Source organism: Hippocampus zosterae, chromosome 3 (genome assembly GCF_025434085.1).
Source record: "Hippocampus zosterae strain Florida chromosome 3, ASM2543408v3, whole genome shotgun sequence".
NCBI lineage: Eukaryota > Metazoa > Chordata > Actinopteri > Syngnathiformes > Syngnathidae > Hippocampus > Hippocampus zosterae.
Window position 1 is genome coordinate 3,589,055 of NC_067453.1, and position 25,906 is coordinate 3,614,960.

The window sequence follows — 25,906 nt, forward strand, 5'->3', positions numbered from 1 at the left end:
GATATGCGATAGATAATGAATGGATGGATGTTGTCAGCATTTTGAAGTGATTGCTTTGATAAAGTCCCTTAATTAACACAACAAAGCTCACAGTAGACTATGAATCTGTAATTCATTCAAATCATGAGAATGTTCAGCTTTAACTGTAAGTTGCTCCTTCTTGTTTAAAGGCACTCTCGTATTGCATGAATACACACACACATACAATTAATACTGTGCATGCTTCAATACACACACACACATAGAATTAATTCAGTGCATGCATGAATTCATGTCACACGTCACGCACCTCAGCAAACACACACATACACCCACAGAGGGGTAGTACACACACAAGCACGCACACACAGAGAAAAAGGTATTCACAATCGTCAGTGGATAAAGGGCAGAGCTGACACTTTTGACATGAATGTAATTAATACAAATAACTATGTATACAAAATACAGAAAAAAAGTTATTTATATTTATAAAAGTTATATATATTAAGTTTATGTTTCAGAAATGCAGTTTCAGTTCCTTTTGTCGGATGTGATATTGATCATTTGTTGAATCATTTTTGAGTGTTATCATTCAATACATCACTAAGCAGTGATAACACACACACACACACACACACACACACACACTCGCCCCGCCCCCTCCCACACACATTGCAATATGGTTTGTTGACGTTGTATCTTACAGCCTCCTGTGTTATCTTTATTCAAAATAGCATTAATTGGGTTACTAATAGGGTTAGATCATGCAAGAGGACCAATGAGCCCAAAAAAGTTGGGTCACTGTCACATGTTCTAATAACTCGTGCAAGAACCGAGTAGGACTCGGTTAAAACTTTTGTTATTGCTTAATCTCAATTAGTTTTTATTTTAATTGCCTACATCTATTTGTTTTGAAAATCATTTTTCTATTTTTAGTTTGAAGGGTTTTTTCATGGACGCAAAATGTAAGCCAAATGTGACTTTTGTTATCTGTGGAAAAATGCATTGCAACTGCATATCCTCCTTACTACCAGGGAAAAAAATGTTGTCCAATCACATTTATTTTGAAATTTCCCAATCTATGTGAGTGTCCCCAAATTTACTGTGTGGAAACTACAGTATCCCGGGCCCAAAAAGTTAGAGTTCCATTTTATTATTATTATTTCATTGTATTTCTTTTTTTTTTCCATCACAGTATTGCCTTGAATGTTTTTTGCATGGTAGTTGAGAATTTACATCACATCAGTCTGTAGAACATTTTTTTAAGCTTTAAAGCCTTACCGTACAGATGCGTGGAGCTATGGAAGCATTGAGCTGCCAATGTGGAATTCCAATATTTTGAGTGGCAAATAAGTTCAAATGTACTTGCCAATGTGTTTGAACCATACCTGTCAACTCATACGGTTTAGCCATAGTTCATACAGATTTTGTGGTGAATCTTACGTATATAGCCGTATCGCACAAATCATACGGATTCTGAAAATTTCCTTCTTTTTTTCCCCCTAAAAGGTATTTCAGTTTGCTTTTGCCCAGAATGTTGCTCATCTACTCGAATGCTTTCATTTCCAAAGTAATATGAATTGATGCTGTAACTTCGAGCCGAATGGGCAGCATTTGGAGTTGGTGAAAAAAGTAACAACTCTGAAGACAGTAATGCCACTAAGTCGAATGATGATTAGAAATCAACTAAACATTGTATTATGGATGTCTACAATAAATATTGAAAATTTCATGGGGTTTTTTCTGCCGTTATTTTGACATATAAAATGCTTTGGTATGTTATAAGGATTTTTTGCTCTTTATAAGGATTTCTTTGCTAGTTTATACAGGTTGGCGCTCCAAAAAGTTGACAGGTATGTTGAACGTATTCAAATACAGTCAAATGTACTCGCAAGTACTTTCGAACACACTAAAATGCTCCAATCATAGCATTTTCCCATTTTGCTTTGGTGCATTGGCACAAACAATAGTCAGGACCCATCACCCGCTACAGAAAGACTACCAAGCTGCAGAGGTTGGCTTTCCGGCAGTTCTGTCAGTCTGTCACTGTCTATATCAGTATAGTATGTGTTTATATCAGCCACCGAGAACTTCCACTTCACAGACGTGCTGCTTGTCAGGTGTGCGGCATCTACGTGTGACGTCGTACCGCTGTTTAGCTGTCAACAATGAATAGGAAGACTCAGCCGGCCCAACATGCTGACGGCAGCTCACTGTTGGAATCACCCGACTGACGATGCCTACCTCTGCCAATCTGAATCCCTGCTCGACATCTCTCGCCAAGGACAGCTCAAGAGCGGAATAAGACCGGTACCAGAGTCCCATTCTATGCATAAAGGTGAGCCAGACTAAATCAAGTTATTTCTCAGTCTTGCAAAACACCTCAGGCTCCTTCCAAAGAGGTGACGTTCCATGTTCAAATGGATATATATATATATATATATATATATATAATTTTTTTTATATACTTGGGGCAGTGACCCCCAAACTAGATGAGTGGTTGCAACAGATCCCGGGAACAACGTCGGACATCTCAGTCCAGAAATGTGCAGTGCTGGGAACAGCAAGGATACTGCGCAGAACCCTCAAGCTTCCTGGCCTCTGGTAGAGGACCCGAGCTGAATGAGGGACGGACACCACCCGAGGTGTGAGTTGAGGATTTTATATATATATATATATATATATATATATATATATATATATATATATATATATATATAGGCGGCCCGGTAGTCCAGTGGTTAGCACATCGGCTTCACAGTGCAGAGGTTCGATTCCAGCTCCGGCCTCCCTGTGTGGAGTTTGCATGTTCTCCCCGGGCCTGCGTGGGTTTTCTCCGGGTGCTCCGGTTTCCTCCCACATTCCAAAAACATGCGTGGCAGGCCGATTGAACTATATATATATATATATATATATATATATATATATATATATATATATATATATGTACAGTATATATGGCGGGTGAGTTAGCCAGCCCTCGTTTCATGGAAAACACATATTGGAGGTTCATTACTGTTTTTTCAAAGATATTTGGGGTTCAAAAATGCATTTTAATGGCTGTCAATTATACACAGATTTTTACTGAATAGCAAGGGTCCACTGTCCGACATATCAATCATTCCTCATCTAGAGAGTCAGTATTGTGTTCAGCTAATATTTTCTGTCGCTAATGAAACTGAGCTTGTTGTCATGATATTGTTATTCTTTCAGTTCACACATTTGTAATGAACATCTGGTCCATTCTCTTCGGTGACAACCTGAAAACAGACTACTTTTTCAATAATTATTAGTTCAAAAAAAGCAGCCCATTTAAAATATTATGATGATAGTGGAACCGCAAAGAAATGAAAGTCAAAACACTCTCTAATTTGAGTCAGATTTCTTTTACCCCCACTGAATCTTTGAACAAAAAAATTATGGAAACTAAAACCATGCCATTGTACCTCATTTAATTTGAAGTATCGGTAAAATTTGTAAAATTATAAAATCGTACCATAAGAGATTGTAAAAACAATTTAAAAATCCATGAAACAGACATCGCTGTTGAATGGCAGCATTGGTTTCTCCAAAACTTATATGTACCTTTCAGCAAGAATGCAAAACTGTTTGTACTGACATTGATTTCAGAAGTGCTCCTGAGCCAATGTGTTGAAATCCGTGTTGTTGGCAGTGCGTGAGTCCACTCGCAGCAGGAATGGAGGATTTTCTCAGCCAAGCAACAAGCACAACAGTCTATAGTGGGTCCGATTCAACAATTCCGATCCTCTGGCCTTTTTGTTGCTTCGACACTTAAGCACCCTTGGGTGTCATGAGAGGCTCGAAATAAATCTCATTCATTATTATTCCTTATGTAAAACAGAGGCGGCCCGGTATCCAATGGTTAGCACATCGACCTCACAGTGCAGAGGTACTGGGTTCAATTCCAGCTCCGGCCTCTCTGTGTGGAGTTTGCATGTTCTCCCCAGGCCTGCGTGGGTTTCCTCTGGTTTCCTCCCACATTCCAAAAACATGCATGGTAGGCTGAGTGAACACTCCAAATTGTCCTTAAGTGTGAATGTGTGAATGGTTTTTCGTCTCTGTATGCCCTGCGATTGACTGGCAACCAGTTCAGGTGTCTCCGGCCGACTGCTCGAAGACAGCTGGCATAGGCTCCAGCACCCCCCGCGTCCCTTGTTAGGATAAAGCAGTTCAGAGAATGGATTGATGAATAGATGGAAAAGAAATGTGCTACCTTTTATTGGTGGTTAGCAAGCTAACATAAGTACAGCAGCTAAAAAAACAGGCCACACTTTCACTCATTCTCACCATCTTGTCAGTTGACGCACAAAAACTTAACTGGACTCCAATGCATGACCCCAGTCACAAGATTCCCTCACAATCCTTTATTTAGTTTCAACAAAAAGTCAGTTGGCAACTAGTGTCATGTGTAGAGAACAAGCAAAATCATGTTTTTAAAAAAAATATTGCTTGTTTGACAAAGGCAATGTTTACACAACATGTTCAGAAAGAAAAACCCCAAATGAGTCTGTTAAGCTTATTGTCAAGTCACATCTGCCACCGTCGTCGTGTTGGCTTTGGAAGACAAATATGTGCAATTTTCTCTTTTTTTTTTAATGTCTGTGCATTTGTCATGACTTATCATTTGAAAGATGTTTAAAAGACTGGAATATGAAAGGCGGAAAACAAGTCTTAATTTTATATAAACTTGTGTTTAGTTCACATAAGTTGGGAATCTAAATATTTCTGCTTTGTTCATATAGACGACATTTTGATTTTTTTTCCAAAACTGTTCAAGATGGTCAGCAGCACGTTAGAAAGGTACTTCAATGGTTATTGTTGAAAAGACTACACATTAATTTCACTCTGTGTCTGTTCAATTTCTAGTCTTTATCTTTGAAAAAGGACAACTCCAAACAGATCCAGCTAAGACCCAAGCAGTGGTAGTGTGCCCCATGCCCTCTACCAGAAAACAACTGCAAAGATTTTTGAGTTTCATGAACTTTTACATATTTTCACTATTGATGGGATGGCCCAGTCCCAAACGTTGGAACATTTATTCTTATCTTGCTAATTAGTAGTTTATACTTCTCAGTACTATTTCATTATTGATTGTTTTTTATGTTTCATAAGGTAAAATTTGCTGCATATATCATCATATGTGAAAATAAAGACGTTGTATTTTATTTTGTGATTGTTATTGTGCCGTGGAAGTTATTGAGCAGTAATTACAATTTTGCAAATATGCAGGAAAAGGTATTTCCATTAAATAAGAGTTGTAGTATAAGCAGATATTCCCCATTTACATGTGATGTGATTTTGGAAACATGACGATGTCATGAAGTTATTGAGCAGTATTTAACAACAAATATTTGTGAAAAATACAGAAGATTTTAATTTCATAATAAAGGGTGGCCCACTTAAAAGTAGCCCGGATTTTTTTTTAAATTAAAATATTTTTTTAATTTTTTTCAAAACATGTATTTAATTACGTGAATGTTACAAGTGACCCAAGTCTTTCCAAAACCTGTTTTTATTACTTACAGGTTACAAGAGATGCTGGAAGTGTTCCAAAACTGCTCCGGTTATACACGTTGGCGCTGAGCCAATTTTTGTTTGTTTTAGATTATACACGAACAGTAGTGCTCCTACCTTCTCCGGGTGCGTACCATACCTCAAGAAAATGGTGTTTTCCTTGCAGCAGAGAATAGTGATTGTGGAAGGCTATGTGCGAACCGGATCAATTAAGAAAACACAAGAGGCCTTCACTCGCGAGTACCCACAAACAAAACCACCGGCTAAACGTTGTGTTCAGAGCCTGGTTAAGAAATGGCGAGACACTGGCTCTCTCGCAAACGTGAAGAAGCAGAGACCTAAATTAGTCCGGACGCCCGAAGTTGTCAGTGATGTTCAGCAGCGAATTACAAATAGCCCTCACAAGTCAACTCGGAGACTATCCCAGCAAGTTGGTGTATCACGAACGACATGTCAGCGTGTACTGAATTCTCTGAAACTGAAACCATACCGAATTTCATGTGTTCAGGAACTAAAGCAGCCCGATAAAGCTAAACGCATTAATTACTGTACATGGTTGCTGACTAGCATTGCAGACGGACTTTTAGACCCACTGCTATACTTTATGTCGGACGAAGCATGGTTTCACTTATCAGGATACGTAAATTCCCAGAATATGCGGTACTGGTCTTCTGTGAATCCCCACATGACACGCGAAAAACCACTACATGACCAGAAAATCGGTGTTTGGTGTGCAGTTTCAGGAACACGGATAGTGGGCCCATTTTTCTTTGAATCAACAGTGAATACCGATGTTTATCTGGGCATCTTGGAACAGTTTTACGGGCAACTAACACCACAAGAAAGAATGTACTCCTTCTTCCAACAAGATGGTGCAACATGTCACACGTCCCACATGTCACTGGCATCCATTCATGAAGTCTTTACGGAAGAGCGAACTGTGAGCAAGGGGTTATGGCCACCACGGTCTCCGGACCTGACCTCATGCGATTTTTATCTATGGGGGAATTTAAAAGAAAAGGTGTACGCAAATAATCCTCATACCCTGAACGAACTCAAACAGAACATCACCAACACTATCCGAAGCATCACCTTAGCAGAGCTGCAGTCAGTATCAGCCAACATCCTGTGCCGTGCTCAAAAATGTATAGATGTCAATGGGGGACACTTCCAGCATCTCTTGTAACCTGTAAGTAATAAAAACAGGTTTTGGAAAGACTTGGGTCACTTGTAACATTCACGTAATTAAATACATGTTTTGAAAAAAATTAAAAAAATATTTTAATTAAAAAAAAAATCCGGGCTACTTTTAAATGGGCCACCCTGTATAAGAGTTGTGGTATAAGCAGGTATTGTATTCCCTATTCGGGATGTGTCTTTTGAGACTTCATGATGTACACCACAGGTGTCAAACTCAAATCCTGGGGACCCTGTTTATACTCATTTGAACAATAATTGAACACACTATTATAATTGACTTGACTTATTTCAAAACTCGTAAACTTTTAATTTGTTGTGTACAAGTGATAATTTGGTGGTTTCACTGTCATAACGGCCCTCCGAGGGGAGGTGTAACTCCAAATTGGCCAGCTCACTCATGAAATTCTTGAGGATTGATAAAAACTCTCTTCTAAAATCTGAATTCTTTTTCTACAAAATGAGGGTTATACTGTGTCCACTTGGATATCTTCTGTGTGTTATTATTGAAGAAACGCGTCAATGAATAATGACGAAGTTATTGATTTGTAATACAGTACAGTAGTTTGTTTTCTTGTCGGTGGTTGCTATTTGTTGACGGTACCTGGGCACCCGTCTCTCAGCGAAACCTTTTGAAAAGGCACGACCAGATACCAACTGTTCAGCCCACAAATTATATAGCTGAAATTCAAGTTGGAGCTCTTCGGCTACATTACAGAGATTGGAAAACGCCATCGTTTGTGTTGTAAAGATGTTGCATTTTGGAGATAAACTCTGTTGCTCACTTTACCGAACAATGATTGACACTAATCCGCCATGTGAGTGACTGTAAGCAACGACGTCATATTTGGGTAGCTTGAAATTTACGCGTAACATCCATACAGAAATCGAATATATTAATTAAATTGGCACTTCTGCACTGTAAATTCAATCGTCTTTCTTCAACGAAAGAGGGAAAAACACTACAGGGTTGTGTACGGGTGTCGGTGTTGAGAAGCGGAACCATTTTTTTCGCACCCGTTTTCTTGCGGATTCACAAAAACAGCGGACGCCTTGGCTCTCAAGAATGGACGTATCGTGACATCCCTTGAAAATGATGGCGAATGACAACAGCTATTCCACAGGTTTGAGCACTTGGTGAATTTCAGCGAATACACTTTGTGATTTCTATGAGTTACCCCTGTTGACATGCCAATACTGCCAATATATATACCCTATGTGGAAAAAGGCACGCTTAATTCTGACCAGAACTTCAATTAAATTAGTCGAGTTGGCCAGGATAGGATTGTTTGCCTTGTTTGGTTTCTGTTAAGATCGATGTTTTATTCTAGGTATGTGTGAGATAGCAGAGAAGGATCTGTATTCTGTTCTCGGAGCCAGCCCTTCAGATTCAGTCCACCAGCTCCGACATAGATATCAGAAACTCGTTTTACAGGTAATCTCTCTCTCTCTCTCTCTCTCTCTCTCTCTCTCTCTCTCTCTCTCTCTCTCTCTCTCTCTCTCTCTCTCTCTCTCTCTCTCTCTCTCTCTCTCTCTCTCTCTCTCTCTCTCTCTCTCTCTCTCTCTCTCTCTCTCTCTTTTCTCTGTTTGTCAATCCGTTTTCGCAGGAGATAAGTGTATATGGGCTGCATCATGTATACCCCCAATAAGTACAACTAACTCAATTATTAATTACAGTTGATAACATTAACGGTTCTTCATAATGTAAACAAGACAACCCAAGGTGACTCGAAGCTCTGTCTCATCTCCCTGGTACTTTGCATACTGCTCAGCATGGTAGTTGAGAAATGACGTATGATTTCTTGATTACATCAACGTTCTCTGCACGTTCAAAATATGTTGCATAAATATCTTTATTTATGTAGTGTATCATACAAAATACGCAACTCAAAGTGTTTTACATGAGTTAAAAAAACAACCCTCCTTGCACACCAAACTCACCTACGAAAATCAAAACCTTTGAAAAAGTCCCTTAATTAACACAACAAAGCTCACAGTAGAGTTATGAATCTGTAATTCATTCAAATCATGAGAATGTTCAGCTTTAACTGTAAGTTGCTTCTTCTTGTTTAAAGGCACTCTCGTATTGCATGAATGCACACACACATACAATTAATACAGTGCATGCTTCAATGCTAATTTTGACGTGGCCAACCATTTATTTCACTGCAGATTTGAAGAGTCATAACTGCACCTAGGTGACAGGATATACAGTGATCCCTCGCTATTTCGCAGTTCGTTTATCGCATATTCGGTGCATCGCGGATTTTTTCAAACATTCATTAAAATAAATGAATAGATAAAAATAATTTACATGGACTACAGTACTGTATATGTTGCTCTATGTGACCCGCTGTTGTTTTGCAGCTTCTCACGGACTGTTTGAGGACTTTGAAAAAAAAAAAACCTGTATATGTTAATTGTTCGCTACTTCGCGGATATTCATTTATCGCGGGTGGTTTTGGTCCCTATTATCTGTGATAAACGAGGGATTACTGTGTTTTCTTTCCACTTGGTGTCACTTGAGATTTTTGTTTTGTCGAAACAGATCATAAGCCTGTGCTAAGTGATGAAAAAAAAAACAGGTTTAGAAGCCCACAAAAGTCAATGGTACACTAGTAGCAAACACCTTGCCATTATTCCACAATTCCGGACCACTGACCCAACATTTTGAGACATAGACGTCAAGTTAAACCAAACGGCCACGAAAACGGAATGACACCAAGGTGAAGGTGAAGGCGGGGCAATAAAAGAAATCATTTTTGTCATTGCTTTTCTCCATCCATCCATTATCTGAATTGTTTATCCTCACGTGCATTGTGGGCACGCTGGAGCCTATTCTAGCCGTCTTCGGGCAGCAGGTACACCCTGAACTGATTGCCAGCCAATCACAGGTCAATTGCCAGTTTTAAAGCATTGGTACCAGGGGTTAACATTTTCCGCCGATTGACAGATTTCTGACTTTTTATTACCAAAATTAATAATAATAATACATCACATTTGTAAGCGCCTTTCACAACACTCAAGGACACTGTACAGCCAAGACCAATAGTAAAACACAGATAAAATAATAAATAAAGAAAGAAAGATTTAAGGCGGGTAGGCAAGTCTGAATAGGTGACCGTCATGAGACAGGTTAGTTTTACCCTACTGATAATGTGTTGTCGCAATAGCAATCCTGCTCAGTACGAGAGGAACCGCAGGTTCAGACATTTGGTGTATGTGCTTGGCTGAGGAGCCAATGGTGCGAGGCTACCATCTGCGGGATTATGACTGAACGCCTCTAAGTCAGAATCCCGCCTAGATGTGCCGATACCGTAGCGCCGCCGCCCCCCGGTTGGTCAAGGTTAGCGGCCCCGGCCGCGCGGAATGCCGGTCGACACTGGGCTGGGGTACGCCCGGATGATGGGTGCCCCCTCTCCGGTTTATCACACCGCATGTTTGTGGAGAGCATGGTGCCCGAAAGATGGTGAACTATGCCTGGGCAGGGCGAAGCCAGAGGAAACTCTGGTGGAGGCCCGCAGCGTGGGCGTGCAAATCGGTCGTCTGACCTGGGTATAGGGGCGAAAGACTAATCGAACCGTCTAGTAGCTGGTTCCTTCCGAAGTTTCCCTCAGGATAGCTGACGCTCGAACAGCAGTTTTATCCGGTAAAGCCAATGACTAGAGGCCTTGGGGCCGAAACGATCTCAACCTATTCTCAAACTTTAAATGGGTAAGAGGCCCGGCTCGCTTGCGTGGAGCCGGGCGTGGAATGCGAGCCGCCCAGTGGGCCACTTTTGGTAAGCAGAACTGGCGCTGCGGGATGAACTGAACGCCGGGTTAAGGCGCCCGAAGGCGGCCAGAAGGTTGGGTACCCGGCGGCTGGGTGTTAGGTTCCGAGGTCGGCCGGGTCGCGATGGCACCGGCGGGGGAGTGGTCCCCGACGCCGGCCGCGGCCCGGCCTGGACTATGGGAGCGTAGGCAGGGCGGACGGCGACGCCGGCGGCCAGCCAGGCTGTCCGCCGGCGGCGGCGGCCGCCCATCGAGGTTGGTCATGCTCCGGGCTCCGGGGAGGCCGGGGTGCGCCGGCGCCGCCGCCGACGGCATCGCGGGGTTGGGCCGCGGGGGCCGGGGGGCGCTGCGGGGTCGGGGCGGAGGGAGCAGGCGACCGGCCAACGACCGGCACCGTACCCCCCACACACGCCCGTCCCCCTCACGCCATCCCGGCCCCGCGCCTCTCCCCGCGGTCCGCCTTCGAACGTCGCCGCCGCCTCCGCCGTCCCCCCCGCGCCCTCGGCGCGTCTGGCTTTCGGGGGCCGGGGCGCACCGGGGTGCGCCGCCGCCGACGGCATCGCGGGGTCGGGCCGCTGGGGCTGGGGGTCGGGGCGGGGGGGAGCAGGCGACCGGCCAACGACCGGCACCGTTCCCCCCACACACGCCCGTCCCCCTCACGCCATCCCGGCCCCGCGCCTCTCCCCGCCGGCCGCCTTCGAACGTCGCCGCCGCCGCCGTCGCCTCCGCCGTCGCCTCCGCCGTCCCCCTCGCGCCCTCGGCGCTTCCTGCTTTCGGGGTCCGGGGGCCGGGGCGCGCCGGCGCTGCCGGCGACGGCATCGCGAGGTCGGGCCGCCAGGGCCGGGGGGCACTGCGGGGTCGGGGCTGGGGGGGGGGGCAGGCGACCGGCCAACGACCGGCACTGTACCCCCCCCACACACGCCCGTCCCCCTCACGCCATCCCGGCCCCGCGCGCCGCCTTCGAACGTCGCCGTTACTGTGTGAGATGAGCCAAAATCTGTTGAGAAATTTTGGAGGGGCTCTTGGTGTTGCGGGTGAGAGAGAGAGGAGAGAGAGAGAATGACCCCAGGACTTTTGACAGGGCTCGAGACTCCCCCGACCCTATTGTAGAGCCATGCGTGATGTCATACCTAGTAATGTACTTGTGCTAGTGATTAACATGTTCTATGGCTAGGTATTTAGCGAGACATGCCATGGTTTGCTAACTGGCAACAGGCTGTAATTGCAACCTCTTTTGGTGCGTGTGTGATATTTGAAATTTGACTGTAGCCAAATCTGAATTTACAGTACAGATACTGTATATGTTATTGTTATTTGTTATTTCTATATGGACTAGTTGTTAGTACTACAAATTACTTTTGGCCAGTTTTGTAATTTTACATCATTGGCCATCACACATTAATGCTCAGTGCCAGACATTGCACTTTAATGTACGTATTTACCTGGTAGGCCTACGAAATGTGATCACTTTTAATAGGCGCATATATGCAGCTGAAACAGGTAGGCTTCAATGTAACATTTTCAAACAACACAATTAGTATGGTCTTTTGGGGGGTGGTGAGATAGTGTACAATATGCCCCCCCCATGCAGCCCAAATTTTTTGTACTTCTAGTTCAGTCAACAATGTTGGGGTAGTGTGGCTATATCCGATGAATTACAATTGATGCACATCTTGAAAAGAAAATGTTTGACGTGACTTCCGCTTCAGTGCATTTTTTTTCCTGCTTATGACTTTTATACTCTCACTGAAGCAAAAAAGCTGTGGTTGATACTTCAACTTCTATTAAAGTCTCTTTCAATCCCAATCCATAATATCTACTTGAGTATTGAACGTGAAGGCTCTTGACACCTCTGGATCAAAATAGTTCACAACTCTGCTCAACAATAATGCAATTCTTTGACGTGCATGTGCATGTGTGTGTGTATTTACTCCCAATACTTCTGTGTTTTAACAGTGCCACCCTGACCGGCTTGGAGATGTGTGTGACTCAGAAGCTGAGTCTGGTAGGAGGAAGTTTCTTGAAGTTGATGCAGCCTGGAAAATCCTCTCAGAGCACAAAACTAGGAAGCTATATGATCAAAAGCGGAGAGGTAATTACCAATGTTTTTTGAACAATCGTGGTTGAAAGAGCATTAGGCTCAAAGTAGGAGGAGCCTTTAGCACTGGAACATGGTACAGTGAAACTCCTCTACAATGAAACCTACCTGTACATGGGGGAAAATACCCCCTAGTGTGGAAAAATCTTCATGCATTAATACCATTGTCACTCTCCTACCCCCCATACAACGAAAACAAACCCTGTTGCGTTATACGAAATCTTTGTCTCTGCTCTTGCCACGCGAAGAGATTCACTACAACGAAGTCTAATCCAACAGCGTCGTCTAGTGCTTCGTTCGGAAACGGCAACAACAACCACCACACTGTTTTACACAGCTCCGAGTTTCCTGAACGCAACATACTCTTAGCTGCTCTGCCATTGGTTTACCGAGCATCATCCCGGCGTCCGATTGGCCAAGAGGGACCTCATTATCTTTGTATATAGATACTGTAGCTTCCCTTGCCCGGACGCGGGTCACCGGGGCCCCCCTCTGGAGCCAGGCCTGGAGGTGGGGCTCGTTGGCGAGCGCCTGGTGGCCGGGCCTACACCCATGGGGCCCGGCCGGGCTCAGCCCGAAGAGGCAACGTGGGCCCCCCTTCTCATGGTCTCACCACCCGTGGGAGGGGTCAAAGGGGTCGGGTGCAATGCGAGCTGGGCGGCAGCCAAAGGCGGGGACCCTGGCGGTCCGATCCTCGGCTGCAGAAGCTAGCTCTTGGGACATGGAATGTCACCTCTCTGGCAGGGAAGGAGCCCGAACTGGTGTGTGAGGCAGAGAAGTTCCGGCTGGATATAGTCGGACTTGCCTCCACACACAGCCTAGGTTCTGGTACCAGTCCTCTTGAGAGGGGTTGGACTCTCTTTCACTCTGGAGTTGCTCACGGTGAGAGGCGCAGAGCAGGTGTGGGCATACTTATTGCCCCCCGGCTCAGTGCCTGTACATTGGGGTTCACACCGGTGGACGAGAGGGTTGCATCCCTCCGCCTGCGGGTGGGGGGACGGGTCCTGACTGTTGTTTGTGCATATGCACCAAACAGCAGCTCAGCATACCCACCCTTTTTGGAGTCCTTGGAGGGTGTGCTGGAGAGTACTCCTGCTGGGGACTCCCTTGTTCTACTGGGGGACTTCAATGCTCACGTGGGCAATGACGGTGAGACCTGGAGGGGCGTGATTGGCAGGAACGGCCCCCCCGATCAGAACTCGAGTGGTGTTTTGTTATTGGACTTCTGTGCTCGTCACGGACTGTCCATAACGAACACCTTGTTCAAACATAAGGGTGTCCACATGTGCACTTGGCACCAGGACACCCTAGGCCGTAGTTCGATGATCGACCTTGTGGTCGTGTCATCGGATTTGCGGCCGCATGTTCTGGACACTCGGGTGAAGAGAGGGGCGGAGCTGTCAACTGATCACCACCTGGTGGTGAGTAGGCTCCGATGGTGGGGGAAGATGCCGGTCCGTCCTGGCAGACCCAAACGTATTGTGAGGGTTTGTTGGGAGCGTCTGGCGGAATCCCCTGTCAGAAGGAGTTTCAACTCCCACCTCCGACAGAGCTTTTCCCATGTTCCGGGGGAGGCGGGGGACATTGAGCCCGAGTGGACCATGTTCCATGCCTCTATTGTTGAGGCGGCCAATCTGAGTTGTGGCCGTAAGGTGGTTGGTGCCTGTCGTGGCGGCAACCCCCGTACTCGCTGGTGGACACCAGCAGTAAGGGATGCTGTCAAGCTGAAGAAGGAGTCTTATCGAGCCTTTATGGCCTGTGGGACCCCAGAGGCAGCTGACGGGTACCGACTGGCCAAGCGGAACGCAGCTTTGGTGGTCGCCGAGGCAAAAACCCGAGCATCGGAAGAGTTCGGTGAGGCCATGGAAGCCGACTTCCGGACGGCTTCGAGGAAATTCTGGTCCACCATCCGACGTCTCAGGAGGGGGAAGCAGTGCACCACGAACACTGTGTACAGTGGGGATGGGGTGCTGCTGACTTCGACTCGGGACGTTGTGAACCGGTGGGCAGAGTACTTCGAAGACCTCCTCAACTCCACCAACATGCCTTCCTTGGAGGAAGCAGAGCCTGGGGACTCTGAGGTGGGCTCTCCTATCTCTGTGGTTGAAGTCACCGATGTGGTTAAAAAGCTCCTTGATGCCAAGGCCCCAGGGGTGGATGAGATCCGCCCGGAGTTCCTCAAGGTTCTGGATGTTGTGGGGCTGTCCTGGTTGACACGCTTCTGCAACATCGCGTGGTCAACGGGGAGAGTGCCTCTGGATTGGCAGACCGGGGTGGTAGTCCCTCTTTTTAAAAAGGGGGACCGGAGGGTGTGTTCCAACTACAGCGGGATCACACTCCTCAGCCTCCCTGGTAAGGTCTATTCAGGGGTGCTGGAGAGGAGGGTCCGTCAGGAAGTCGAGCCTCAGATTGAGGAGGAGCAGTGTGGTTTTCGTCCCGGCCGTGGAACAGTGGACCAGCTCTACACCCTTAGCAGGGTTCTCGAAGGTATGTGGGAATTCGCCCAACCAGTCTACATGTGTTTTGTGGACTTGGAGAAGGCGTTTGACCGTGTCCCTCGGGGAGTTCTGTGGGGGGTGCTTTGTGGGTATGGAGTACCGAACCCCCTGATACGGGCTGTTCGGTCACTATACCACCGATGTCAGAGTTTGGTTCGCATTGCCGGCAGTAAGTCGGAATCGTTTCCAGTGAGGGTAGGACTCCGCCAAGGCTGCCCTTTGTCACCGATTCTGTTCATAACCTTCATGGACAGAATCTCTCGGCGCAGCCGAAGCGTTGAGGGGGTCTGTTATGGGGGCCTCAGTATTGCATCCCTGCTTTTTGCAGATGATGTGGTGCTGTTGGCTCCTTCAAACGGGGCTCTCCAACTCTCACTGGAGCGTTTCGCAGCCGAGTGTGAAGCGGTTGGGATGAAGATCAGAACCTCCAAATCTGAAACCATGGTCCTCGGTCAGAAAAGGATGGAGTGCCCCCTCCGGGTCGGGGGGGAGATCTTGCCCCAAGTGGAGGAGTTTAAGTATCTTGGGGTCTTGTTCACGAGTGAGGGCAGGAGGGAGCGAGAGATCGACAGGCGGATCGGTGCAGCGTCTGCTGTGATGCGGACGTTGTATCGGTCTGTCGTGGTGAAGAAGGAGCTGAGCCAAAGGGCGAAGCTCTCAATTTACCGGTCGATCTACGTTCCAACCCTCATCTATGGTCACGAGCTATGGGTCGTGACCGAAAGAACGAGATCCCGGATACAAGCGGCCGAAATGAGTTTTCTCCGCAGGGTGTCCGGGCTCTCCCTTAGAGATAAGGTGAGAAGCTCGGTCATCCGGGAGGGGCTCCGAGTCGAGCCGCTTCTCCTCCACATCGAGAGGAGCCAGATGAGGTGGCTTGGGCATCTGATTCGGATGCCTCCTGAACGCCTCCCTGGTGAGGTGTTCCGGGCATGTTCCACCGGGAGGAGACCCCGAGGAAGACCCAGGACACGCTGGAGAGACTATGTCACCCAGCTTGCCTGGGAACGACTCGGGATCCCCCGGGGAGAGCTGGAAGAAGTAGCTAGGGAGAGGGAAGTCTTGGCTTCCCTGCTAAAGCTGTTGCCCCCGCGACCCGGCCCCGGATAAGCGGTAGATGATGGATGGATGGATGGAAAATGATACTTATACTCCAGTGCAACTTGTTTTTATTCTTCTTTTTTATGCATTTTATGGCTGGTGTGATTTATAATCCACAAAATATGGCAGTCAATGCAGTCTACTCAAACCTGCAGTATATCACCACTACAAACAAATACACGCGAGACATATGTGGCATGCATCTGGCAGCCGTCGGCGAAACAGGCATTCAGTAACGCACTGCGAGGTCCATCTGTACTTGACCCAGTAAATCACCAATGGACGAAAAACGTACTCGACGTCAAATTTGGCTTGACTTTTAAAAATCTGATTTCAATGCATTGCAATAATGATGTTTTCATATTAAACTTTGCTCCCAGTCTCCCAGTCATTGTTCTCTTCTTTCGTTTGAAATGTACTTCTTAATTTTGAAGTTTCTTCAGCGACAATTATTCTCAACACAGTTCAGACGCCAATTAAAGCCAGAGCGAAGTTTAACACTAATTATTCATTGCTCACTGTCATTATCACTGTCAAAGTGAACAACTTGATAATGACTTTTATTCACGACCAAACTGTTAAAACCAAGTGTGAACTTTTGTTCACCTGTCTATTCATCCACTTGGACGATTATTAATGACCCACAAGCGTCTATGTATCCATCTATCCACGCATTCATTCTTTAATCAACTTTCATTAAAAAGCGAAACAAAACAGAAAAAAAACATCCTCAGCAAGGTCACTTTCTACACTTAAAGTGTGGGCATGTGTATGATTTCAAAGATGAATTGATACACGCATGAGACAGATCTTTTTTAATTCCAGTCACTGCGTGAAATAATAGGTAAATCCGGGATAGCAAAAATAAAAAAAAAAATCATTATAATTTGAAAACTACAATGAATGACAAATTGAAAAGTTCAACTGAAAATAAGGACAAGGTCTCCTTTTATGTCAAGTGATATAATGAATAAGTGTAAAGTAAGAAAATAGGCTAAAATACAGCAAATAAGGCTATATAATGATTTACTGCTCTACATAATTTTTTATAGGTGCCATGCATAGAAAAAATGAGCAAACACTACAGAAGTTGTAAAAATCCATCATCATAAGGAACAAATACGTAGATAATGACTCAGGCATTTGGAGTTGATTAAGTTGATGAAATCAGCAATTGAAAAGAGCCATCATGGGAGGTCAGCGTAACATCCCAAGACAGGCCTGTGCAACCAATTTGGGCGGCTGGCATAATCAACTGACAAAAAACTACCCTCCCCTCCACCCCCAAAATTCTAGGTCAGTCATGTACAGTCAGCTGATGGGGGTTAGTCTCCTCAACTCAAAAAAAAACAACAAATGTATGTACAATTTCATTATTGGGGCGGTGGGCAGGGTGGTATATAATGCCCTACATATTTGCATAGCACTGCCCATCCCCATCTTAAAAGTCGTCTTTTGCGATAACCGCAAGCAAGTATTATCAGAACCACAGTTTCAACTTTTTGTAATCAAATTTGAACCTGTTCACTCCGCTGACTGGAAATTAATCACGTTCTACTTTTGTTGTTGTTGTTGTTGTCAGGAATTCACTTACAAAGGGATTCTTTTTTTTGTTATTCATGGGTGATTATTAAAAATAATTTTGGTTGGAGCTTCTGCATGCAGATGAATTACACATAAACCATACAAATACTCTGACAGTTACCCCTTATATCAGGGGTCCCCAAAATACGGCCCGTCAGCACATTTGACCCGGCCCTCTAACCCTCCTGTTGTCCTCTGGTCAAAATGACCCGTCACTGTGTTAAAAACGCCCCAAAAAAACCCTAACTGCAAACTACAAGCCCACTGGAACCTACAAAAGGATTATAAGGAAGGAACACAAGAACTTAAAGAGAATGCTCATATGTGTCAGAGAGATTCTTCTCTGACAACTGAGCTGAACTTCTATCTGTTAAGATTGTGCATGGCACAAGTGAAAGTTAATGTTCCAAGGCTTTTTTCTATGAAGAACCCAGAGAGAGTTAGTTATTATTTATTTCCTGTTTTTTCTGTGAAGAACTCAGAGAGGGTTATTTAGTTATTATTCGTTTCATTAATAGTCTTATTATTTGTTTCCTGACTTTTTTTCTGTAAAGAACCTGGAAAGGGTTATTTGGTTATGTGTGGCTTTCTGGAAAACAATAAATTTTTTAAGCTCCCCTACGATCGTCACACTTTTTCTGTTACAAACTGACACCGGCCCCCCATCAGAGAAGGGAAAAGTTATGTGGCCCTGACAGGAAAAAGTTGGGGGACCCCTGCCTTATATCATCTGTAGTGGTCCGAATAAGTTACAGTGGTAAGCACGTTATGGGCCCTGCAAACAATTCAGGGTATGGTCTGCCATTTGCCCTCTGTCAGCTGAGTTAGGCTCCAGCTTCCCCACAAAAATAAATGTCCTTTGGGAAGTGCTCCATCACACCCGTCACCACAATTTGTAGTTCTCATGAATTTTACCACCAGTATTGTGCTGCTAAATCTATTGAATGTATCCCAAAGTGCAGATGAAGTAATTTTTAATTTGATTTTTAATTGTTTTGCAAAATAATCTTTCATTTGTTTTTTGCTGTCATTCAAATCCGGTTTGGAAAGTACTACTGCAGGTTAAGCCAAAGACTCATTAAACTAATGAGCATGACAACAAAATGCATATTGTCCAGAGAAGTTGTCAATTGCTTTTCCTCTGTTTTTCCTTCACCAGCTCAAGAACTTCAACAGGCCTGGCCAGTTGACTCTACAGTCTTACTGGAGCACATGACCTGGAACAATGGTGAGCACACATGATTTGATTTTTTTGGTGCTTTATTTATTTATTTTTGCTTCGACTTGCTAGATAGATACTGTAATAACTCTGGTGTGGAAGCAGTGGTCTTCACGCCTTTCACAACAAGCAGCAGTTTGGCAGATGTGAACAATTGAAGCAACAGATGTTCGAACAAACGGTTGAGTAACACATGTAGACGGACAATACAAGAATAAGATAAGATAAGATAAGATATCCTTTATTTGTCCCACAATGGGGAAATTTACAGCCTCCAGCAGCAAGAATGTATGTAGAAAGAAGAAGAGAAAAAAAAAACAACAACAACAAACATCTTTCAATTAAATACAATATGAACACAAATGGATACATCGCAGTACTATTTACAATTTTCCTTCACATACTTTAATTATTATTTTTATTATGATTGTTATTTTTTATTCATCAGCCTGACAGCAGTCGGTAGGAACGAGCGTCGGTATCTCTCCTTCTTGCAGCGCGGAATATTCACTGGGATATATTTATACTTTGTGAAAAGTTGGTAGCATACATTTCAGAGTTGTATTTTATTTTTTTAAAAACACATTACTTTTTTTGTTTGTTTTTTGGGGGTGGCTGGAACATATTAGTGACTTGTGCACTCATTTCGATGAGGAAAGATGAGTTTTGATTGTTTTGAATTAAACTCCCATTTTAACCATCGCATATTTTTCTGCAGTCATGAAAGTGTCCCACAGTTGTTGTCAGAAGTTGACATCCATTTTTGACGGGCATGAATGTCCTATAATTGTTGGGCTTTTAATTATTTGAGCCATTCTTTTTTCAGGGTCGAATGATTGAAATGAAATAGTTATTGTTTTATCATTCAGTCACACCTTGATCGACTTCAACGATGAACTTCTTGTGAGTGATCATAATAGTTTAGGTTGGTTTACTGGACAAAGTTAAGCTCTCTGGCCACAATGACAAAACGTATGTTCGGAACAGTCACGGTGAGGCTTTCAAACCGAGGGAAGCTGTACCTAGCAACATGACAAGATTTCATTAAAATGACAGTCTGTCAAAAAAAGAGTGATCCCTACCGTAACGATCACGGAAACCAATGAGCTGATATACGCTTCAGCATCAGTGATCCTTGAGATGCTTGGCTATAAGAGCAACCATGGAAGCCATGAGATACGTTACCCACCATGGAAAAGACGGTTGGAGGCTAAGATCAAGGCGGCCCGGAAAGATGTGAGTCAATTGACGGAGGCCCAGAGAGGTGTGATGAAAAGGCCGATACCTGAGAAGTATATCCAGATGACCATAGCTGAAGCACTCGAAACTGCCAAACAAAGGCTCCAAGCCTTGTCCAGCCGCCTAAAGCGGTACACGAAAGAGAATGAGGCCAGACGAATAAACAGGCTGTTCGCAACACAACCTGCGAAAGTGTACGCTCAGTGGCAGGGTCCTAACAACAGAGCTGACCCACCAAGACTGGAAACTGAAAGGTACTGGGAGAAGGAGGTTGCACATAACAGCAGTGCACAACGGCTGGTGACCCTGAGAGAGGAGCACAGCAACCTTCCTGAACAGAACCCAGTTACCATAACAGTGGCAGACATACAGGAAAGAGTCTCAGATATGAAGAACTGGACAGCACCAGGCCCGGACATGGTCCACACCTACTGGCTAAAGAAACTCACAGCACTCCAGCACAAATGAACCAGCTGCTGAGGGATGGGACTCACCCAGGATGGCTAAACGAAGGGCGAACGATCCTGATCATGAAGGATCCCTCAAAGGGTGCGGTCCCATCCAACGATCGGCCAATAACCTGTCTCTCCACAACATGGAAGCTCATGTCAGGCATCATTTCGGCTAAGATAAGTGGACACATGGATCAATACATGAGCGAAGCACAGAAGGGCATTGGTAGAGATACCAGAGGAGCCAAACATCAGCTCCTGGTTGAAAGAACAGTCGCACAAGACTGCAGGTCCCGACGTACCAACCTGTGCACAGCCTGGATTGATTACAAGAAAGCATATGACTCGATGCCACATACATGGATCACTGAATGCTTGGAGTTGTATAAGGTGAACAGGACCCGAAGAGCCTTTGTTGCGAACTCGATGAGGATGTGGAAAACCACACTTGAAGCCAAAGGCAAGCCACTTACCCAAGTGTCCATCAAATGTAGCATATACCAAGGTGATGCACTCTCCCCACTGCTGTTCTGCATAGGACTGAACCCCCTAAGCCAAGTACCGTATTTTCACGACTATAAGGCGCCATTAAAAGTCTTAAATTTTCTCCAAAACGGACAGGACGCCTTATGGTGCGGAGCGTCCTTTATATGCGCTGAGTTCCAAAATCAGACTGACTGACGACACGCTGTTTATATAGAGAAAAGGCGGAAGTGACTGTGAAAGAAGTCGGCCAATCAGGGAAGGGTGGGCGGGTATATATACATATATGGAGAGGGAGAGAGAGAGAGAGAGAGAGAGAGAGAGAGAGGGAGAGAGAGGACAGACAAGCTAGTCCGCCAATGGTGAAGGGTGGGCGTGTAAGTGGACGCCTCAAGCCAGTACCAACACTTGTATAGCGTGTGGCAATGTGCATTGTTGCAAAACAACTCCGGTTTTGGTTTCTAAGAACCCCTGAAAATAAATTCGACAAAAAGACACGCCTACGAAGCTCAGTTCAAACTTAAAGCCACCGGTTATGCTTTTGGCATGCGTGCCCATCTCACAGCAGCGGTGAAAAAAAACAAGTCAAGCAAATGAACTCTCAGCTTGCCGTTATTCCCGGAGGCTTGACCAAAGAACTCCAACCGCTGGACATTGGCATCAACCGGGCGTTCAAAGTAAAGTTGCAAACGGCATGGGAACTGGATGATCGGTGGCAAACACAACTTTACAAAGAGTGAGAGGCAGCGCTTGGCGAGTTACGCCACAATACGCAACAACGAGAGGGAACGCGGCGTTTTTGATGGATTACGGTACTTGCACAATTCTTCAATTCTTTCTACACACACACGCGCTGCCACCATGTTTCGCTCTGTTCTTTACTTTCAAAAGTGGGAAAGCTTCACACGAGAGAAATGTTGACTTTGCTGTTGCTACTCCTTCTTTCCGCTCGGCAATGCGTAGCAACTCACACTAGCATGTGATGCATTCAATGACAACTGAGATGTGCAGTCCTCTGCTTCTGATACAGAGGATGAGGACTTTGATGGTTTTCTGGGTGATGATTGATCGAAAAACGTGAGAACATTGTACGATGGCTAAATAAAATACACCCGAACTCAGTTCTGCTTTCGTTGCCTTTTTAAAAACGTGTTTTTATCTTATCTGTATGTCTTGGCATGCTACCGTATGCTTCAAGCTAACGTGTTAGAGTGCGCGCATGCATGCCGTATGTTTAAGCTGGCATATGTTTTACCACTGTAAAACTGCGGCCATTAGTACGATGCGTCCTGTGTATGTGTAAAATACAGAACTGTCACCCATTAATGAGACTGCGGCCATTCGTACGATGCGTCGAATAGTCGTGAAAATACGGTAATCACCAAGACAAGCTATGGATATCGCCTCAGAAGTGGAGCTACAATCAGTCACCTCCTCTACATGGATGACATAAAGCTGTATGCTAAGAGCGAAAGGGACATAGACTCCCTGATCCACACGACCAGGATCTACAGCAGCAGCTACATCGGGATGTCATTCGGGCTTGAGAAATGTAGTCGGATGGTGACTAAGAGAGGAAAGGTAGTCCGCACTGAAGGGCTCTCACTCCCTGAAGGAACAATAGCAGACATTGAGGACAGTTACAAGTACCTCGGGATACCACAAGCCAATGGCAACCTCGAACTGCCAACAAGGAAAGCGGCTACGGCCAAATACCTCCAGCGAGTGAGGCAAGTCCTAAGAAGCCAGCTCAATGGCAAGAATAAGACCCAGGCAATAAACAGCTATGCCCTGCCAGTGATCAGATACCCTGCAGGAATAATAAGGTGGCCAAAGGAAGAGATTCAGACCACGGACGTTAGGACCCGAAAGCTCCTAACCATGCATGGAGGATTCCATCCCAAATCCAGCACCCTGAGACTGTACGCAAGCCGAAAGGAAGGAGGCCGAGGACTAGTGAGTGTGAGAGCCACTGTCCAGGATGAAACATCCAAGCTCCATGAATACATCAAGGAGAATGGGGAACAGCAGATGAGGCGCTGGAAGAGGGACCATCATGGGAGGACAAGCCCCTACACGGGATGTACCACCGGACCATAACTGAAGTGGCCGATCTCAAGAAGTCCTATCAGTGGCTAAAGAGGGCTGTCCTGAAGGACAGCACAGAGGCACTCATCCTGGCTGCTCAGGAGCAGGCCCTGAGCACCAGAGCCATTGAGGCCCAGATATACCACACCAAACAAGACCCAAGGTGTAGGTTGTGCAAAGAGGCACCTGAGACGATCCAACACATAACAGCAGGGTGTAAGATGCTGGCAGGGAAAGCCTACATGGAACGCCATAACCAGGTGGCTGGCATAGTCCACCGAAACATCTGTGCGGAGTATGGACTGGAAACCCCAAGGTCAAAATGGGAAACACCTCCGAAGATGGTGGAGAATGACAGAGCGAAGATCCTGTGGGACTTCCAGATCCAGACTGACAAGATGGTAATGGCGAACCAACCAGATATCGTGATCATAGTTAAAGGGCAGAGGAAAGCCGTTGTAGTGGATGTAGCGGTCCCAAGTGATGGAAACATCAGGAAGAAGGAATATGAGAAACTCGAGAAATACCAAGGGCTCAGAGAGGAGCTGGAGAGAGCCTGGAAGGTAAAGGTGACAGTCGTGCCTGTGGTGGTCGGAGCACTCGGGGCAGTGACCCCCAAACTAGATGAGTGGTTGCAACAGATCCCGGGAACAACATCAGACATCTCAGTCCAGAAATGTGCAGTGCTGGGAACAGCAAGGATACTGCGCAGAACCCTCAAGCTTCCTGGCCTCTGGTAGAGGACCCGAGCTGAATGAGGGACGGACACCACCCGAGGGGTGAGATGTGGATTTTTTAATATTTTTTTTATAGAGCTCTTCTTTTCTTAACTCCTTGGTATGCAAAGGTCCGTTTTGTAGCCATCTTAGCAATGCAACGTTTGTGCTGCGTCTGAAACTAACACTAACAATAATGAATACTTCCTGTTCTACTGCGCATGCGTAAACCAGTGTGGTAGTTGCTGTTTCCAGACGAAGCAATAGGAGTCGCTGTGGCAGGCTGAAGTCGGACTTTTGCGGAAGGCTTGTTTTCGTTGTAGTGAACCTCGTTGCGAGCCAAGGGCGAAAAAAAAAGATTTCGTATTACGCAACAAAGTGACTTTTCGTTGTAGGGGGAGCAGAAAAGTGGGAATGGATTTCATGCATGAAGATTTTTTTCACACTAGGCATTTTATCCGCCATGTAGGTTTCGTTGTAGAGGAGTTTCACTGTCATACAAATTTGAAAAACACAAGCCCAGGATCTTTTTTCCACCGTCATCTGATGCGCATATAATATTTGGATTAAAAATGTTGCCCAGCCATTAAGTGTACGTGTAAAGAATTACTGCTTTCTTGCTCGCTCAATGTTCCCTACTTTGCTTTTGATTGTTTTTTTAAGGTGGATTTCGACTGAGCCCATTATCATGATTTAGAGAACGTCACAAAGTGCTGTCTGCACAGAACCGCAAGAGGCGCTCCCTCTATGTTGCGTTCACTTTTGACTTTTGTTTCGTTTTTTCTTTTGCATTTGTTTTTATAGTTGAAGTAAAAATGACTTCGTTCAGTTATGCTCATTTCTCTCACGGTCACAATGGTCTTAGAAGTCGAACGAGTGAGTTCTGCAGAAATGTTCGTAATAAGCTTCTGACTTCAACTGTATATGCCCGCTTTTTTTTTTTTAAATTGTGGGGCCCTGTGGGGATGTATTGCAAATGTCCTTCAATGTTGTTCAACCAAAGTATTGTTTTCTTGTCGTGTGTAATAGTTTTGTGCATATTCTGTCCTTTTCAGATGAGTGTGTGTATACGTATTGCTGCCGCTGTGGTGGACAATTCATCTTTTCAGAAGAAGAGTTGCCATCGAGGCAAGGGAATGACGGGCAAGAGAAAACAAATGATAGCCAACATGTGGTGGTGTGCTGCGATACTTGTTCTCTCAGTGTTTATGTTAAACTGCCGTGACAGAAAAAGACTTGAAATTCTCATTGTCAATGTTCATACAGTACATCCGTGTCGTTCTGTGAGAGCGTGCCCATGAAGAGGGATATTTTTCCCCTTTCCGTTTCGACATGATTTGAAGTCCCTGTAAAGTGACAACAGTCATGTTTTCTAAATTTGACCCACCACACAGTTAAGGGCATGTTAGCAACATTGCCAAATTTGAATGCTTGAAGAATAGGCAAGTATATAAAAGGAGGGAAAACCAAAGCCCTCGGTAGCGACTGCCACCCGGGTTTTTTGTTTTGTTTGTTTTTCCAAATAATCAGAACAATCAATGTTGCCCCCCCCCCCCCACAAAACTGCGATGTGAAACCACTTATTTTGAGACCTGAAATATATACCTGCTCAGTGATTGCTTTGACTTATTTAAATTTTAATGTATTATTACTTTTGTGTCATTAAAATTTTTGGAGTGACCACTGTGTTGTTTTTTTTTCTTTTTAAACCAGAAAGTACTTACAATTTTGTTGTCGCGTGGCTATAATGTGTGCACAAACTTCTAATTTCAAAACCCAGAATTTTGACCCAACACAAACAATCCAAACATGGAGTTCATGAAACAACCCAACTGTTTTTTCTCTCACGGCGGCCCGGTAGTCCACTGTTTAGCACGTCGGCTTCACGGTGCAGAGGTAACGGGTTCGATTCCAGCTCCGGCCTCCCTGTGTGGAGTTTGCATG

The 25,906-nt window shown here is 45.1% G+C and overlaps 1 protein-coding gene across 1 annotated transcript; it reads left to right on the plus strand.

The window, feature by feature from the left end:
* The first annotated feature begins 7,336 nt into the window (after positions 1-7,336).
* Positions 7,337-25,588, plus strand: dnajc24 (DnaJ (Hsp40) homolog, subfamily C, member 24). The gene is made up of 5 exons (XM_052061096.1): positions 7,337-7,835; positions 8,043-8,146; positions 12,441-12,576; positions 18,925-18,993; positions 25,018-25,588. Exons 1-5 carry the CDS (start codon positions 7,805-7,807, stop codon positions 25,185-25,187), a joined length of 510 nt encoding a protein of 169 aa, XP_051917056.1. The 5' UTR covers positions 7,337-7,804; the 3' UTR covers positions 25,188-25,588.
* The last annotated feature ends 318 nt before the right edge of the window (positions 25,589-25,906 follow it).